General features: G+C 56.7%; 2 protein-coding genes across 2 annotated transcripts in view; one reads left to right on the forward strand and one right to left on the reverse strand.

Annotated features, from left to right (window-relative positions):
* The first annotated feature begins 792 nt into the window (after positions 1-792).
* Nt5dc2 (5'-nucleotidase domain containing 2) lies at positions 793-9,035 on the forward strand. Its single transcript, XM_051141473.1, has 14 exons — positions 793-1,012; positions 4,405-4,589; positions 4,713-4,787; positions 5,203-5,258; positions 5,375-5,468; positions 5,603-5,731; positions 5,831-5,891; positions 5,983-6,085; positions 6,195-6,296; positions 6,499-6,580; positions 8,188-8,274; positions 8,361-8,501; positions 8,618-8,682; positions 8,774-9,035. Exons 1-14 carry the CDS (start codon positions 793-795, stop codon positions 9,033-9,035), a joined length of 1,662 nt encoding a protein of 553 aa, XP_050997430.1.
* Positions 9,036-9,145: 110 nt separating this feature from the next.
* Stab1 (stabilin 1) overlaps positions 9,146-16,451 on the reverse strand; it is a 29,534-nt gene continuing 22,228 nt past the window's right edge. The window contains exons 44-68 of the mRNA XM_051141485.1: positions 16,252-16,374; positions 15,875-15,922; positions 15,606-15,683; positions 15,359-15,505; positions 14,788-14,928; positions 14,631-14,690; positions 13,352-13,528; positions 13,194-13,280; positions 12,955-13,104; positions 12,795-12,851; positions 12,504-12,702; positions 12,009-12,158; positions 11,822-11,926; positions 11,551-11,658; positions 11,281-11,474; positions 11,043-11,187; positions 10,817-10,950; positions 10,563-10,728; positions 10,368-10,477; positions 10,144-10,263; positions 9,912-10,061; positions 9,734-9,838; positions 9,501-9,647; positions 9,290-9,406; positions 9,146-9,202 (exon numbers count right to left, since the gene is read on the reverse strand). Of these exons, the coding sequence (XP_050997442.1) occupies positions 9,146-9,202; positions 9,290-9,406; positions 9,501-9,647; positions 9,734-9,838; positions 9,912-10,061; positions 10,144-10,263; positions 10,368-10,477; positions 10,563-10,728; positions 10,817-10,950; positions 11,043-11,187; positions 11,281-11,474; positions 11,551-11,658; positions 11,822-11,926; positions 12,009-12,158; positions 12,504-12,702; positions 12,795-12,851; positions 12,955-13,104; positions 13,194-13,280; positions 13,352-13,528; positions 14,631-14,690; positions 14,788-14,928; positions 15,359-15,505; positions 15,606-15,683; positions 15,875-15,922; positions 16,252-16,374 (3,075 nt within the window). The remainder of the gene's footprint in view (positions 9,203-9,289; positions 9,407-9,500; positions 9,648-9,733; positions 9,839-9,911; positions 10,062-10,143; positions 10,264-10,367; positions 10,478-10,562; positions 10,729-10,816; positions 10,951-11,042; positions 11,188-11,280; positions 11,475-11,550; positions 11,659-11,821; positions 11,927-12,008; positions 12,159-12,503; positions 12,703-12,794; positions 12,852-12,954; positions 13,105-13,193; positions 13,281-13,351; positions 13,529-14,630; positions 14,691-14,787; positions 14,929-15,358; positions 15,506-15,605; positions 15,684-15,874; positions 15,923-16,251; positions 16,375-16,451) is intronic.

Raw genomic sequence — 16,451 nt, forward strand, 5'->3', positions numbered from 1 at the left:
GGGGGCCTGCATCGTCCAACCCATCCATTTACAGCCACCAGAACCAGGTGGCTGCAGTGATTCTGGCCCACAGCCATGTAGTACGCCCGTGGATTGGCTCCTAGTTAATTAAGACCGTCACCTGTGTTGGGCACTACAAAGAAAAGGCTGCCTCAGCTGCCTATCGGGTCAAGTGGTCTTACTCAGCTTACGACTGGCACTGCAGGCACGGAGAGCTCTTTGTGCGTTAGGTGAATGAGCTGCCCTGGCTCCAGTCGGGCGTGCAGTCAGATTCTGCGGCAGGAGCGCGGGGCCCCGGGGCAAGAGAACTCATGTGAAGAGGAGAGGGTAAAAGCCCAGGGGTTAGGAGAAACCCAAGGCTGAGGGGGAGGTACAAAAAGACCCCGAGGTGAAGGAGGAGCTAATGCACTCGAGAATTCCAGGCTCTCCTGCTCCTCCGGCCGTCCAGGGCCTCGCGGAGACGCGGGCTCTTAAGCCCTGCGACTTCCCGCGCAAGGGAGGGAAGGTGCCGCCATCACCCCGAGACAACCAAAGGGGGGCGCAGAGCCCCTGAGTGGAGCAGAGGACAAGGAGGAGGGGGTCGGCAGTCCGCCCCGCCCCGTCCCGGGACCTCCCGCCCCCCGGGCCGAGTGGTACGCCCATTGGCCGAATGGGCTCCTCGCACCTCGCCCATTGGCCGGCCGCCTTGTGAAGCACAAGGCCACGGTGGCGGGCGGGCAGTCGGAGGGCGGCCGGCAGGCTTTCGAGCGGACGGGTGGAGGGCGGAGGGCGGCGGGGCAGCGCGCAGGGGACATGGCGGGTGCGGGACTGCGGGCGACAGCTCGGCGCTGGCTGCTGTGCGGAGGCCACGGCGGACCGCGGGCCGCCTCGTCCTCATCCTCCTGCCCTGGCTGCGGACCGCCGAGTCCCGGAGCCCACTGCCCCAGCACCCCGCGCTCGGCACCCGCAGACGGCGCGGACCTCAGCGCGCACTTGTGGGCTCGTTACCAGGACATGCGGAGGCTGGTGCACGGTGGGTGACGCCGGGTGGGCAGTGCGCCGGAGGGCAACAGCCGAGCGGTGCCCAACAGACGGCTGGGGCACCGTCCCCAACCGTCTCCGTTGCAGCTCGTTGGATGCACCCGGTGGGGCTGGCCGGGTCCTAAAACCTGAGGCACATGGCGTTTTGGAAAAGACTCCATCGAGTTATTTGGAGGCGCCTCTGCAAAGCGCCGCGACTCCTGGGGGCGAGTGGGAATTTTGTTTTCTAGCTGCAAGAGATTGGAATGCTTGGAGCGGCCGCCGCGCACGCGGTCCGTTTGGTCTTGCTCCTGGGTACAGCCTGCGGGCAGCGACTGTAGAAACCCTCCCAGTCCCTTGTTCTCTTCTGACCCTTAGTTGCAGTGTGTGGACAAAGACTGAGTCCTGCTCACGGGTGGCCCGACGTAAGGTGACACCGGCCGGACATTGCAGGCACCTCTTGGCTTGCCTCTGGTGGTCTAAAGCACTCTAAACAAGCTCAGTGAAGCCGCTGGAGGACCGTAAAAGTTACTGTCGCCCCTACCGTCTCGGGGAGTTGCTATAGTCTCAGCCAGAGGTGCACAGGACACTTACCCTCCCCTAACCATTTCTCCCTCTATGGAATGGGCTGATGAGGCAGGAGATCAGCGTGCTGAACATCTGTCCATTTGTCTGGGTGGGTCTAGTGGGGCCCTGCTGCTGCAGCAGACAGATGGTCTGGGCTGTGGTCCCTATCACTGGCCGGCAGGGAGGCCCTCCGCCTCACACCCTCTGAAGACCCTCAGTGTCCTCAGTCTTCTGTCCCAGGGTTGTTGTGATGACTCAGAAAGAACAAGGCCAAACAGGAGCAGAGGCACTTCTGGAGGAAGCCCCAGAGGTTATGTGACTTGCATTGTCTGGCCGGGAGATTCCAACTGTGGCTGGTGGGGGGCATCCACTCCAGCTGTGTGGAGACTTGGACCGCTGGCCAGAGTTCACCTCCTGACAGGCCTCTAAAGGACTGGGGATACTGCGGGGTGAACAGCACTGATTAAGAAGTCTTTGTTCTGCTCGTGAGAGGCTTCTTTTGGAGATTTGATGGGGGAGAAGCCACTGAGAATATCCTTCAGGGCCCTCCTGTGTCTTCCGATCCTTGTAGATGCTCTGAGTTCTTGTATGTGGGGTCACCTCCATTACCATGCCAGGGGGAGCTAGCTGGACCCCTGACCTCATCAGGCTAGGGCTAGTAGCCCTTCAGAGAGCATTGGGAAAAGACCATCACCTACGCTGCTTGGCCTCGTGTGGCCGGAAGGCAAAGAGTGATTAGGGCCGATGGGGTGTCTTGATTCGGTGACTTTAACCCCCTGAGCTCAGTTCTTCTCTGGACAGTGGAGTTGCAAGTGTGACTACTTCACAGGGTCAGGGGAGGGAATGAGACGGGCTTTAAGGCTCATAAGTGTACTAGAGTCCTAAAGCCTGAAGGAAGGAGGGCAGGGGCTAGACAGTAAAATCCTAAACACAGCAGACTGCTGCTGGGTCATGACAGACAGATCCTGTCCTGGCTTACTCAGCATATGCCACCCGTGGGAGGAAGTAGGACTCTGTGATCCCACCCACTCAAAGCCATGATTTTCTTGGTCCAGGAATGGGGTAGGCAAGTGTGCCCTGTGGGCTTCCTCCATCATCCTCCTTATTCCCGGGAAGGTTTATATGCCCCTGAGAAACCCCTCAAGAGCAGAGGCAAGGCACGGACATGGTCAGAACTCTGCAAGTTTGGGCCCGCAGATGCCATGTCTGTGCATCCCATCCCAGGGGTTCTCTGGACACTAAGCCACGTCATAAACAAAATTGACGTCCAGGAGTCTAGGGTTGTGGGCAGCCGAGGCCCAGAGTCCCTGTGACACCGGGTGAGGGGTGTCTCTGAGGCAGCTCTTTAGAGGGAGGTCATGAGCTGGGTCTTAAGCATGTCCAGTGAAGAGCTTCATCTACACTCAGGGAGTCTTTGCGACAGCTGCTCTGTGCTGGCTATAGGCCATCAGAGGAACCAGCCACACCTGTTCCCACACCTACACCCAGCGCTTGACTCTAAAGGAAATGGGGTGGAGCCCTGTGTTCCAGAAGGGGCCTCTGAGGCAACAGCTCAGCACGTAGAGGAGGTGTCTGCACAGCCTAGCAGCCGCTAGATGTTCTGTGGAGCCAGAGAGTGTTGCTTTGTGGTCAGGATTGGTATGGCTGACAAATTCCCTGGAGACTTGGACCTAGAGTCTCTGAGACCAAATGAGGTCCTGCCTTGTCCCCTGTGATTCCTGTTCCAGAAGTGACCAAGGGAAACCCAGGACAGGGCTTCTAGCTCAAAGGCACATCACACATCTGATCCTGCACGTTGTGTGGGCACAGAGCAAGGAGGCTGCACAGAGTAGGTTGGGTCGGACTTCATTCCCCTTTTAAAAGACACAGACCCAGGGGCTAAGCTGATGTCCCTGAATTCACAGACGGGAGAGGGAGGACCTGACCCTGGCTGGCTCACAGCCCATGCCCTGTCACATTATGTCCATTTTCTCCATCTCTCTTACTCACTTTCCAGATGGGAGAAAACAGGCAGCTGAGCCTAGGACCCCCAGAACCTTCTTGACATAGTGCCTGGCTTAGCCTCCCTCTGTGAATCTTTCCAAGGCTTGTGACTGTCGCAAGAAGAAAGCAAACTGGGTAGTGTTCCAAAAAAGCCCGACATCTTGTATCCCGCCTGTGGTAATTAGCAATGTTCCCTGGCTGAAGCCAGAGAATGTCATTATGTGGTCTGGCAGGCAGTTGAAATCCGATTAGAAGGGCCTTACTCCCTGGGACTATGGCAGGTGTTCCAAGTTGGCAGCCTCAGGGGCTCTCCAACCCTCCGGTGTTCTTGGGCCTCAGCTCTGGGCAAAGTGGAAAAGCAGCACTGATCTCTAGTCAGGGCAGAACAGAGCCAGCATCCTATGGGAGGAGTCCTCAAGCCCTGCATGCTGCCCTTGGCAGGTAACCTCAAGGAGGTGGAAGAGAAGGCCAGTGGACAATGGCGCTCCCAGATGGGTTTTGAGTGAGGGCCATGACTGTTCTGAGCAGTGCTGCCAGAGACCCCCACACACTTGTGTCTGGTAGAACTTAGTAGTCAGCCTCGAAGGTTCAGTGTATAGGGGCCGCTGCAGATGAGACATTAACCCAGAAAAGGGAGGCTTGTGACTATGACCCAATCCCCAGAGGAAGAACTGCCCGACCTTGGCACCTGACTTCTCTGTGAGCCTCCATTTGGCCTCTACTGTAGTGGCTAAGGTGACATGATCCAGTGTCCTATGGGGCACATGGGGCTGGGGACCCACCAAGTACTTGGTACATTTGCCATAACTGAGACCATCATGATGGTCCTGTCCTCTTGTGTCTCCTTCCCTCTAGACCTTCTGCCTCCGGAGGTGTGCAGCCTCCTCAACCCAGCGGCCATCTACGCCAACAATGAGATCAGCCTGAGTGACGTGGAAGTCTATGGCTTTGACTACGACTACACGCTGGCCCAGTATGCAGATGCACTGCACCCCGAGATCTTCAATGCTGCCCGGGACATCCTGATAGAACATTACAAGGTGAGGCCGCTGGCCCTAGAGGCCAGCAGGAACGAGCTTGACCTATGCCCCAGACTGAGTCTTGGGGTTCCCCTGGTATCCTGGGCTGAGGGTTGCCACTGCTACTGGTATTTTGTCCAACAGTACCCAGAGGGGATTCGAAAGTATGACTATGACCCAAGCTTTGCCATCCGTGGCCTCCACTATGACATTCAGAAGGTGAGTGGCTAGACACTGACTCTCACACACACACACACACCGCACCCTCCTGACTGCATGTGTACAAGGTCAGCTTCTTCGGCCTCCATCTCTCCTTATCAGACCACCCTGGCTTCGGTTGTAGCTCCTCCTTAGTAGCATCTGGTAGAGGTTTTGCTGCTGAGCATCGCGGGATGGGGCGGGGGGGGGGGGGGCGGTCGTGGCCAGGAGAAGCTAGCTCAGGGCCAGAGATAAAAACCTTCCTCCTCCTCCACTCAGGAGGCAGAGGTAAGCGGATCACTGTGAGTTCGAGGCCAACCTGGTCTACAAAGTGAGTCTAGGACAGCCAAGGCTACACAGAGAAACCCTGTCTTGGCAGGGGGTGGGGGGCGGACACCCTACCTCACCACTGGTCCTGCCCCTTACATGCCTCCAGAGCCTTCTGATGAAAATTGATGCTTTTCATTATGTACAACTGGGAACAGCCTACAGGTTAGTGTCGGGTCCACCTCAGTCCTACACTTGTCCCTATTCGATACTGCCACCTGGGCTCCGGCTGAGTGCGTCTGTCCATGCACACACACACCCACTACTCACCCCCAACTCAGGGGCCTCCAGCCTGTGCCAGATGAGGAAGTGATTGACCTGTACGGTGGCACCCAGCACATCCCACTATACCAGATGAGCGGCTTCTATGGCAAGGTAAGCCACACAGCCTGCTGTTGCCCAAAGCAGCCCAGACCAGGGATTTTTGATGTGGGTGCCAGCATCCCGTGAGGCAGTGGCCGATTAGGTCGTGCCACCTGCCAGTGTCCCGAGTTGACGTTCCTCCCCAGGGCCCTTCCATCAAGCAGTTCATGGACATCTTCTCGCTCCCGGAGATGGCACTGCTGTCCTGTGTGGTGGACTACTTTCTGGGCCACAGCCTGGAGTTTGACCAAGTACACCTCTACAAGGATGTCACGGTGAGGGGGTGGCCTCGTCCCTTAGACGAGACGAGGTCTGTCTGCGACGTGGCAGGCCTTCCTCCCTAGCATGTGCTCACTGTCCCCTGTCCCACCCAGGATGCCATCCGGGACGTGCATGTGAAGGGCCTCATGTACCAGTGGATAGAGCGAGACATGGGTAAATGTGGACAGCAGCCCTTCTGACGGCCTGCCTGCGCCGAGGGTCATGGGCCTGGGGCCCTTGCAGACCGACCCATCTTCCCTTTCAGAGAAGTACATCCTGAGAGGGGATGAAACATTCGCAGTCCTGAGCCGCCTGGTGGCCCATGGGAAACAGCTGTTCCTCATCACCAACAGTCCCTTCAGCTTCGTGTGAGTCCAGGCTCACTGTAGGAGGACATGCAGGGCATGCGAGGTGGGGTGGGGTGGCCTGCACAGCACCACTCCCAGACCCCCTATAGCCAGTGCCACCTCTGCACAGGGACAAAGGCATGCGGCACATGGTGGGCCCTGATTGGCGCCAGCTCTTCGATGTAGTCATTGTCCAGGCAGACAAGCCCAACTTTTTCACCGACCGGCGCAAGTATGGGCACAGCAGTGACTGGGAGGTTGTGGGGGTGGAGACGGGGACCCCATTCCAATGAGTAGATGGAGGCACAAAACCCAATTGGCCTTGACTCAGTACTCTCTGTGTGCTTAAGGAAAGATCCCCCCTTGCTGGCCATTGTCCCACTTTGTCTGTGGTTCTGTCACACTGCACATCAGCCTCCTCCTCCCTCACCCAGGCCTTTTCGAAAGCTCGATGAGAAAGGCTCCCTCCACTGGGACCGGATCACTCGCCTGGAAAAGGGCAAGATCTATCGGCAGGTGAGGACTGTTTTGGGGGAGCAGTGCCCGGTTGGTGACCCTGGCCTATGCAGGGGCTGCCTCATGGCCTTGACCAAGCTTGCAGTGTGGGGCTAGAACCAACAGCAGCATAGCTTGTAGGAAGCTAGACACTAGAGCATGTTTACTGAGGTGTGTGTGTGTGTGTGTGTGTGTGTGTGTGTGTGTACACATATAAATTATATACATATATATATATATATATATAATTTCATATATATATATATATATATATATATATATTGGGTGATACTGGGAGAGAGCTCAGCCTTGTGGTCACACTGCCTGGGTTTGGACTCTACATCTACACAATGGCCTGGGAGCCCTGGCCTTGTTTACTTTAGAATGTCCCACTTGAGTCATGGTACAAAAAAAAAAAGCCTTAGAATGCACTGTGAACAATTAACACGGAGCACCGCTGCAGGGAAACCAGCCTGCTTCAAATCCTGAGGGGGGCGGGGTGGAGATGTGAAGACAGCTTAGGAATTGAGGCACACCCCCTACCCACCCATCCCCGTTTCCTATGTAGCTAGGAAGAGAGGACAGATTTTTGGGGCATTGATGGCCCTGGCTGGGATGTGGAAATCTTAGCAGAGATGGGGCCAGGAGAGCAGCATCGAGATACCTCACCTCAGCTCGGCTGGCAGGCACCCGGCTCAGCATCCTACCCTGCTGCACCCAGGACTCCAGTCCTTTAGGTGCAGGCCTGTGCCCACAGCTCAGGTGGTGCTCTCTTGTCTTAGCATCTGATGGCGGTGGCCATCTTTGGGGGAGAGTGACTTTCTTTTTTGGCAGCTCTCAGGCCTGACGCTGTGTTCTGGGGAGCCTGTCCACAAGCCCTTGTCTTTCTTCGCCCTCTCTCCCTTCAGCTGCCCCTGGATATTTATCTAGGGCCCACATCTTCCAGTGCCCCCCCCCCCCCATCTGTCATCTGTTCAGCTGGTGCACTTGCTTCTCAGTTCAGTTCATCAGCTGCCTGCCGCCCGGAGTTCTCTTGTATCTGAGGCACCGTGATCTGAGCTTTCCCACCCTGGAGTGTGGCACCTCTCGTAGCTGCCTTGCTTCCAAACTCCGGCCCCTCCACCCGGCGCCCACCCTAACCCCTGAAGCTTCTTCTGTTATGCTCATCTTTTCCCTGGCTCTGGAGCAAAGGAGGGAAGCACGTGGCCTGTCAGTGAGCTCCATAGTTGGTCCACAGGGTCCCTTGGGTGGAGACTGAGGAGGTTCACAGAACTTCAGGGCCCTCGACTGTAGGGTCAGGGCCCCGCCCTCCCCATGGTTTGTTTTTTGCAAACACAGCCCTTGCCTGGGTAGGTGAAAGGCCACTGTAAGAGGTCCTTGAGGGCCAGTCCACCCTTACAAGAGATGTTTCTGCTGCAAGCTGACCCCCGCCCCTGCCCCCCTTTCCTGTTGGAAGGGGGAAACAGTAAGGACCACAGAACAGGGAGGCCACGGGAAAGGGCAACCCAGCATCCGGCTGGCTTTGGCTGCCTCTGGAGAGTTAGGAGGACTGGTGAAGGACAAAGCCTGGCTCCCACAGCCACTCGGGAGCACAGTTGGCTCATCAGTGCCCCTTCTGCTCCCCCTAGGGGAACCTGTTTGATTTCCTTCGCCTGACGGAGTGGCGCGGGCCACGTGTGCTCTACTTCGGTGACCACCTCTACAGTGACCTGGCGGTGAGGGAATCAGGCTGTTACCCAGGGAGGGGCAGGAACCCTCCCAGCTGGTGCTGAGGTCGCCCCCGCCCCTTCCTTTCCGTCAGGACCTCATGTTGCGGCATGGCTGGCGCACAGGAGCCATCATCCCTGAGCTAGAGCGTGAGATTCGCATCATCAACACGGAGCAGTACATGCACTCACTGACCTGGCAGCAGGCTCTCACCGGGCTGCTGGAGCGCATGCAGGTGGGGACGGCAGGGACAAGGGTTTGGAGGGGGCGGGCTGGTAAATCGGATCTGGGGACCCCTGTGCCTCCCAGATGCCGCGTGCTCACCCACCTCCCCGCGTTGTATTTCCCCAGACTTATCAGGATGCAGAGTCTCGGCAGGTGCTGGCTACCTGGATGAAGGAGCGGCAAGAACTGAGGTGAGCAGAGAGGAGCCACGACAGGAAGAAGTTTGTCCCATCCTTTTCTCTGCACCCCGGCTGACGTGTACCATGTCTCTCCCTCCCACAGATGCATCACAAAGGCCCTGTTCAACGCTCAGTTTGGGAGCATCTTCCGCACCTTCCACAACCCCACCTACTTCTCCAGGCGCCTCGTGCGCTTCTCGGATCTCTACATGGCCTCCCTCAGCTGTTTGCTCAACTACCGCGTAGACTTCACTTTCTACCCACGCCGCACACCCCTGCAGCATGAGGCGCCCCTCTGGATGGACCAGCTGTGTACCGGCTGCATGAAGACACCCTTTCTTGGTGACATGGCCCACATCCGATGAGGGCACTTTTATTGTCCTGGACAGACCGTCTGGCCTTTTCGCCCCAGCCACCCTGACAAGCAATAAAGTGGTCCCTGTCTTCCATGTGCCTCTGCATGCCTTCCACGGCATCATCTGACCTCAAGGATCCTCTGGGTGTCGGGGAAGTCCTCCTCCAGGAGGGAGTCCTGCAAAGGGGCAGGCAGGATGCAGATAAGCAAGGCTAGGCCCAGGGCCCATCACCCTGCCAGCCACACTTCCCACCCCACACTCACATTAAAAGGTTCACAAAAGGCATCATGGCTGCCAAACACAGGGTTGGGGACAGAAACCAAGGTTGGGCTAGTCCCTTCTTGCCATGGAGAGAAGTCATCGTCAGCATTATCTTCCGCCTGGAAGTGGAGTGGTGACTGGTAAGCCCCCCCCCAAAAAAAAAAAACCAAGACAGAGGGACCCTGCCTCCACTTTCCCTCAACCACTCTTCACCTGGAAGGCCGAGAAGCCAAAGCCTGTGGCCTTGCCTCGGGCACGCAGGTAGAAGGCTCCAGCTCCCAGCCCCAGCAGTGCCCCACAGGTTAGCACAATCCCCATGCTTAATGCCACAGCTGGAGGCTCAGGTCCCAGCACTGCCCTCTGTAAGCAGAAAGGCAAAGTCAAGGACCAGGTCAGAGAGAATCCCTTCACCCTTTGAGGTCTGTCTCCGGCTTCCCCAGACTCACAGACTGGGGAGGCGTGACCAAGGGGCTGGCCAGAGCGTGGATGACACCATTGAAAGCCATGATATCCCACACGACGATGTGGTTGACCACAACTGCCCCTGGGGCCTACAGAGAAATCGCAGTCAGGTGCAGCGGTGGGTGAGTGAGCGAGGGCTGAGCCAGTGGAGGCCAGACTCACCAGAGGAACCGAGGAAATGTTGTCAGAACCTGTATCAGTTATGAAGAGACTAAGGCCGGAGTAGGCAGGAAGCAATGTCCCCCCGCTGGCATTGCCACTCAGGAAGGTGGCATTGGAGGCATGGAGTTCTAAGTCTGGACCACTCAGCGTCTATGAGCAGAGCAGAACCTGTTGTTGGTTGGGCCAGCCAGGCCTGCTGGAGACAGCAGACTGCCCAAGTCCCTGCCGTTACCAGGTTGTCCATAAAGCCTTCATTAACAGGAACAAAGACCGTCTTGTAGGTGAGCTCATCAAGCAGGAAGTCGAGGAACTCAAGACCTCGCTGAGTGGCATTACCATAGGCCAGCAGCATCTGGGAGGGTGAGGAGATGGGGCTACGGGTAAGCTCCCTCCTTAGGGAGCCCACCTGCCTACATTCCCACTTCTAAGGCTGGGGAGGGCCCCCTCCCTGCACACCCCATAGAAGGTGGAGAAGTTGGCTGTGGCAGCCAGAACGTCAAGCAGCTTCCCGTTGCATGTGCTGACCCCATCACCCACGTAGCCGGCGGGACATTGGCATGCCACGTCTGTAGGAAAGGCAGGTCAGTAGCTCACAGAGGCTTATTAGGGAGGGGTTCAGGGGGTGGGGAGAGGTGGGTGGGGCAGACATACCTCGCACTCGGTAACAGTAAGCATCCCAGCGCTCCGAAAGGTTCTTTTGGACACCAAGGCTGATGACACCTACGCGGTTATCCCCACAGTCAGCCGCTGGGAAGACGACAGGGTGGCCAGCAGAGCCATTGGCCAGCCAGCCCATGAAGCAGACATGAAAGCCTAGCTGTAGGGGCGGGAGGAGAGGCTGAGACCAAAGCCCGACTCAATGGCCTTCCGTGGGCTTAGCTTCTACCCTCCAGAGCCCTGTGCACCTGCTGGGCAGCAGAGAGTTGGGGGAGCGAAGCAAGGACTGCTCCCTGGGCCTTGCATGCTTCCTCAGCCTCCGGGAAGGTCAAACTGTAAGGGCCGCTGGTGGCCTGGATGTGGAAGACACCAGCCCGTTTTTCTGCAGGAAGACAGGATGATGTATGGTTCATAGGACAGTAGCCAGGGACAACACAGTGGTGTGGGGGGGAGGGGGCGGGTAAGCAAGCACACCCTGGAAGTGTAGGTCAGTGCACAATGCATCTGCGTGGCAGGGTGATGACTCTCCCACGCATCGGTCCACAGGCGGTTTGAGGTCCTCTAGACACTGCAGTCCGTCACCCACATAGCCCACGTGGCATTCACAGCGCCGTGTGTTCTGTGGGCAGAGAGGGTGGATATCTCGCAGAATGGACGTGTGAGCCCGTGAGGGCCTCTGCACCCAAGACTGCTTGGCTCCCCACCTGCTTACCGGACCAGTGTTGAGGCAGTCAGCATGTTCGCTGCAGCCTCCACGGTGGCCATCCAAGCAGGGGTTGCGAGCTCGGCAACTCCAACCATCACCCTCATAGGCAGGCAGGCAGGTACAGGTGACCACTGTCCCCACCTGGCTGCAGTTGGCATGCTCACTGCAGCCGCCACGCCCCTTCCGGCACAGATCTGCCACTAGGAGCAAGGAAGGCGTAGTTGAGCCAGGCGCCTAGGGGGGCCCAGGGCTTCCTACCTGCAATTCACGGCTTACCTGTGCACACACGGCCATCCCCTTCATAGCCCAGGCTGCACTCACAGCTGTTGCCCACACGGCACACGGCCTGGGTTGCACAGGGTGGGGTACACACAGGCTGCAACTCTGTCCCCAGAACCCATCCCATATGACCAGGTCAGTAGTTGCCTTTCCAACCAATGCCCCTCCCACCGACCATAGGGCCCCCCCCCCCGCCCCGAGTGTGCAGCTAGGACATGTGCTAGTGTGTACGCATATGCCGCACGGCACAAGCTCAAGAGCTACTCACCCAGCTGTACTTCACAGTGGGGCCCAGTCCAGCCTTCATCACAGAAGCAGGAGCCGGAGCCCCCAAGACCTTCATCACAATGCCCATGTGAGGTGCAGCGGCAAGCTGGGAAGATGGGCAAGTTCACACACACAGCGGCCAAAGAAAACGAGGCAGGATGGAACGGGGCAGGGCAGGGGTAGCCTACCTTGGCATTGGGGTCCAAAGGCACCTGGGGCACAGAGCTCACAGGCTGTCCCGGCAAAACCCGAATGGCAGCTACACTGCCCACTTCCACTCATGCCATCCAGGCATACACCATGGTCACTGCAGGGGGTTCTGGGGCCACCAGGGCAAGCTAGGGGATAGTATAGGTGTCAGCTGGGACCAGACGCTCTCATAACAACACCCACACACCTGCGTCCCAGCTTCACCCTCTTTCCCCTACCAAGTGCCAGCCAAGGCCCTTCAAGGAGCATCAGTCCACTCATGTCCTCATACCATGGAGACCCCACCAAACCCAGCCCTCCAGCACTCTACACCAGATATGAATCTTTTACACACCTACCCCACTTTTTTGCACTTCCCCACCCTAGAACACCCCAATATCCTTTAAGGGCAATGGCCAGCGCTTTCTTTGTCTTTGGCCGTATTGGGGGCGAGAGGAGCTGGTCAACTTGTCTGTAACCCTCAGAATACTCACCTTGGCAGTCAATGCCATAGTGACCGGGGCAACAGCTGGGCTTCCAGACAGAGGTGACACATTTGCGGTGGCAGCCCCTACCTACACCATTGTTTCTCCAAAAACTAGGTTGTATCCAGGAACCGCCCCGCATTGTCAGGGAGTACAGTGGAGTGGTCCAGAACTTGGAGTAGTAACGCCAGCAGGTCTCGGGGCTGCCCTGGGTCAAAAGGAGTCAGGCCACAGTCAGCCTGAGAGTGATGGTGCCCTGTCCCTTCCCCAAACCCCTCAACTCAGCCTCCAGACCATTACCTGCTCCCGTGAGCCCCGAGGACAGGGTGGCTCCAGCCCACAGATGCTGCAAGTCTTCTGCAGGGGATGGAGGCCAACACTGCAGGGTCAGGTGAATGGACAGGGTAGGACAGGTGGGCTGGGCCCCTGCCATGCACCTGTGGCCTGTGGCCTTCCTCACCATTTGAAGTGGCTGGGTTTCGAAGTGATCACAACGGGCACCAAGGCCGGGTGGCTCCAGCATCTGGTCAATGCCATAAGCCACGCCGCCTTCAAAGAGCAAGTGCCGTTGCACGATGCGGGCGCCATCTTCACCTACCGTGAGCTCACCCTTAAGGGAAAGATGTCAGGGGTCATGGGCATTGTAGCCCCTGACCACCCTGCCTGTTTTCCTTAACCAAGCCCTTTCCCCAGACTCACAGGCCGGGCACGGCTACAGGAGAAAGAGATGGTGTTTCCATGCATGGTTCGGAGTTGGCCCAGGTTGGGTAGGTCAGTTGCCAAGGCCTAAATAAATGGAGATGTGACTGGAGAAAGGCAGGCAGGCTATATACACCAAAGATTGGGTCTGTGCCTACCTCAATGTTGCGAATCATGTGACCCCGCAAAATGGCTGCCAGTTTGTCACGGTGGTCCTCATGGTAGAGCCAGTTCTTCTGATCAGGAGGCAGGGCTTGCAGGGCAGAATCCGTGGGCCACAGCATAGTGAAGGGACGGTGGGTTGCATCTTGAAACATGGGCAGGAGGCCAGCCACCTGTGGGTTGGAGGAGATGAAGCTGGGCAAGGCCAGAAAGGAGGTCCAAAGAGACCCAGGCCCAGATAACTACCCATGTCTATCTGCAGCCATCCTGGGCAGCCGTTCCTTCGTCTGCAGAGAACTCGTCCCAAGAGCCCAGCAGATGCCTTAACTTACAATGAACCACATGTAGATGAACCATACACACACTGCTTTCCTATACCTGTGATAAAGTATTATTTATAAAGTAGGCGCAGTAAGAGATGAATAACAGCCAGTGGTGGTAATGCCCACCTTTAATCCCAGCACTTGGGAGGCAGAGGCAGGTGGATCTCTGAGGTCCAGGAACTCAGGACATCCAGAGCTATACAGAGAAACCGTGTCTCCAAAAACCATGTGGGTTGGGGAAAGAGAAATGGAGAGGGAGAGAGAGGGAGAAAGAGAGAGAAACAGTAAAGCAGTTGTAACAATATACCATAATAAAAGTTATTTAAAATGTGAGATATGTGCCGGGCGTGGTGGTGCATGCCTTTAACCCCAGCACTCGGGAAGCAGAGGCAGGTGGATCTCTGAGTTCGAGACCAGCCTGGTCTACAAATCAACAGGACACCTACAGGTCAGCCAAGGCTACACAGAGAAACCCTGTCTCAAAAAACAAAAACAAAAACAAAAAAAAAAAAAAGTAAGATATTTCTTGGTTTTTCAATTTAATATTTTTTATATTTAATTTTTTTGTGTGTTTGTGTGTATGGGACATAGGGAAGGGAGCGTCCCTGCTACTGTGCATATGGAAACCCTACAGGACTTGGTTCCTTCTTTCTGCTACATGGGTCCCAAGGATCAAACTCAGGTTGTTAGGCTTGGCGGCAAGGACTGCCACCCACTGAGCCATCTTGCCTACATCACTGAGGATAAAATTGAAATTATAGGTAGGGGAGCTACTGCGCATGGTCACACTTGCAGAGATACATTTTCACACACATCTTGGCTGCACACTGGGAAGCTCTTAAATTGTACAAGGACATCCACGCGGGCACATTTGTTCCCAGAAAGCGGTACGCACACATGCTGCCGCACACATGCGCACACATTGGCAAACCCACGTTCGTGAGAGTGGTACCTTCAACAGGCGGCTGAAGATCTTATAACCGAAGCCTTCGGCAGCGGCGGTGACATTTCTCTGGAAAGAGCACGCATGACCCACATGAGCTGCGTGGTCAGGTGGGGAGAGCGGATCCCAGCCTGCCACCCTGTCCCGGGCTCTTGCTCAGCCATACCCGAGGGACCGGGACACTATCAGCCTCCCAGTGCAGCACATCCGGTGGCAGCAGGACACGGTCGATGAAGTGCAAGACACCATTCACTGCCTCGTAGTCACTGCTTACCACCCGAGCAAAGTCGTTCAGATAAATGCTGCCCTGTGGGAGGGACATGGTTGCGTTGGGGCAAAGCTGCGGTTGAATGCAATTGACCAACAGGGTGCTTGAAGCTATAGGGCTCACATGGGCCAGGGCAGGGCCTGAGGTGGGAGAATTTTCTAATAGTCAATTCTCTGAATTGGTCAAGGACAGAATCAAGACATGGGGTGGGACTTCTCCCCCCCAACTATGAGAAGCCTGCACAAGGCATCACTCTAAGCTTGACATTGCGGGAGCATGGTGCTGGTATCAGGTTGGGGCAGGGCCCAGAGTGTGGGTATCTCTGGGCTGGACTCTTCTCTCATTTCAGATCCAGGCTGAGTATTAAGGGAGTGGAGGCAGGGCAGGACACAGGGACTGAGTCCAGGGACTGCATCCTAACCCTGCAGGAGGACTCTATAGCCACTGGAGCAACAAAGTGAAAGCTCACCTCTCTCTCACTGAAACGCAGCGTGTGCCCGGACAGTGCAGTGGCATATCCCTGGTTCAGCAGCTCTTGGCTCCCCAGCTGCCTGCAGCCAACCATGTGGTAGCGAAACACAAGCTGGCGATGGACACGTATCCTAGCCAGCTCGGTCTAGCATAGGGTCACAAAGATAGTGGAAGCCAATGATTGACACCTCTGCCCACGCAGTGACCAGAGTATGCTTCCCACTCCAGTCTGCTCCCAGGGCTACCTGTGACATGTTGCTCATTAGATCAGCACGTGGCACAAAGATGGTGAAAGGTCCATCACCCTTGAGCTCCTTGTATTCCTGAGGAGGCAGGACAGGAGTTGAGCAAAAGAGACCATCTGGGACCAACTTGGAACTTCTAAGGATCTCATGGGGGAAACTTAAATTCTAAAAGACCCGGCCAGCCAACCCCCTCAAGCAGATGGGAACCCAGAGGTACAGAGATGCTTGGAACTTGGCCAGCAGGTCTCAGAGGCACGCTGGCTACTCACCAGGAGGTGGAGGCTGAAGAAAGAGGCATACTTGTTCCGTAGGAGCTCCTGGGGGAGTGGAGGTCAGTTCAGATTTTGGGTGTCCCCTCCCCCGATTCAAGGACCGGTGCCTGTCCCAGCACTGGCAACCCAAGGTCTGGCCAAGGCAGAGACGAGGGAAGGAAAGCCAGGGCAGGTTCTGAGCTAGGCCGTGATTATTTTCATGTGATATAGATAAGGTTTAGTGCAGGAAGAATCAGGGGTCAGATTCAGGGTCATGGGGTCATGGGGTCATGGGTCAAGGATCAGAATTGACTCTGGGGTCTTAGCCAGGATTGGGGTTCAGGTTCATGGGGCACAGCCACCATCCAGTCTGGGTCAGACTTGGGCATCATTACCAGTCCAACGCGTCCATGACAGGTGATGCCATCTCCCACAGTATGAGTGCTGTCGCAGGTACATGTCCTCTGCCCATCCCCTGTGCTTTTGCACACAGCGTAAGGACTGCAACCTCCATTGTTCTGAGAGTGGGAGAGGAAGGGAGAGGCTGTGGTGGTGTCCCTGGACCTCCAAAACCCCAGCCTTAGGAAAGATGCCC

This window comes from Acomys russatus, chromosome 3, assembly GCF_903995435.1.
Source record: "Acomys russatus chromosome 3, mAcoRus1.1, whole genome shotgun sequence".
Lineage (NCBI taxonomy): Eukaryota > Metazoa > Chordata > Mammalia > Rodentia > Muridae > Acomys > Acomys russatus.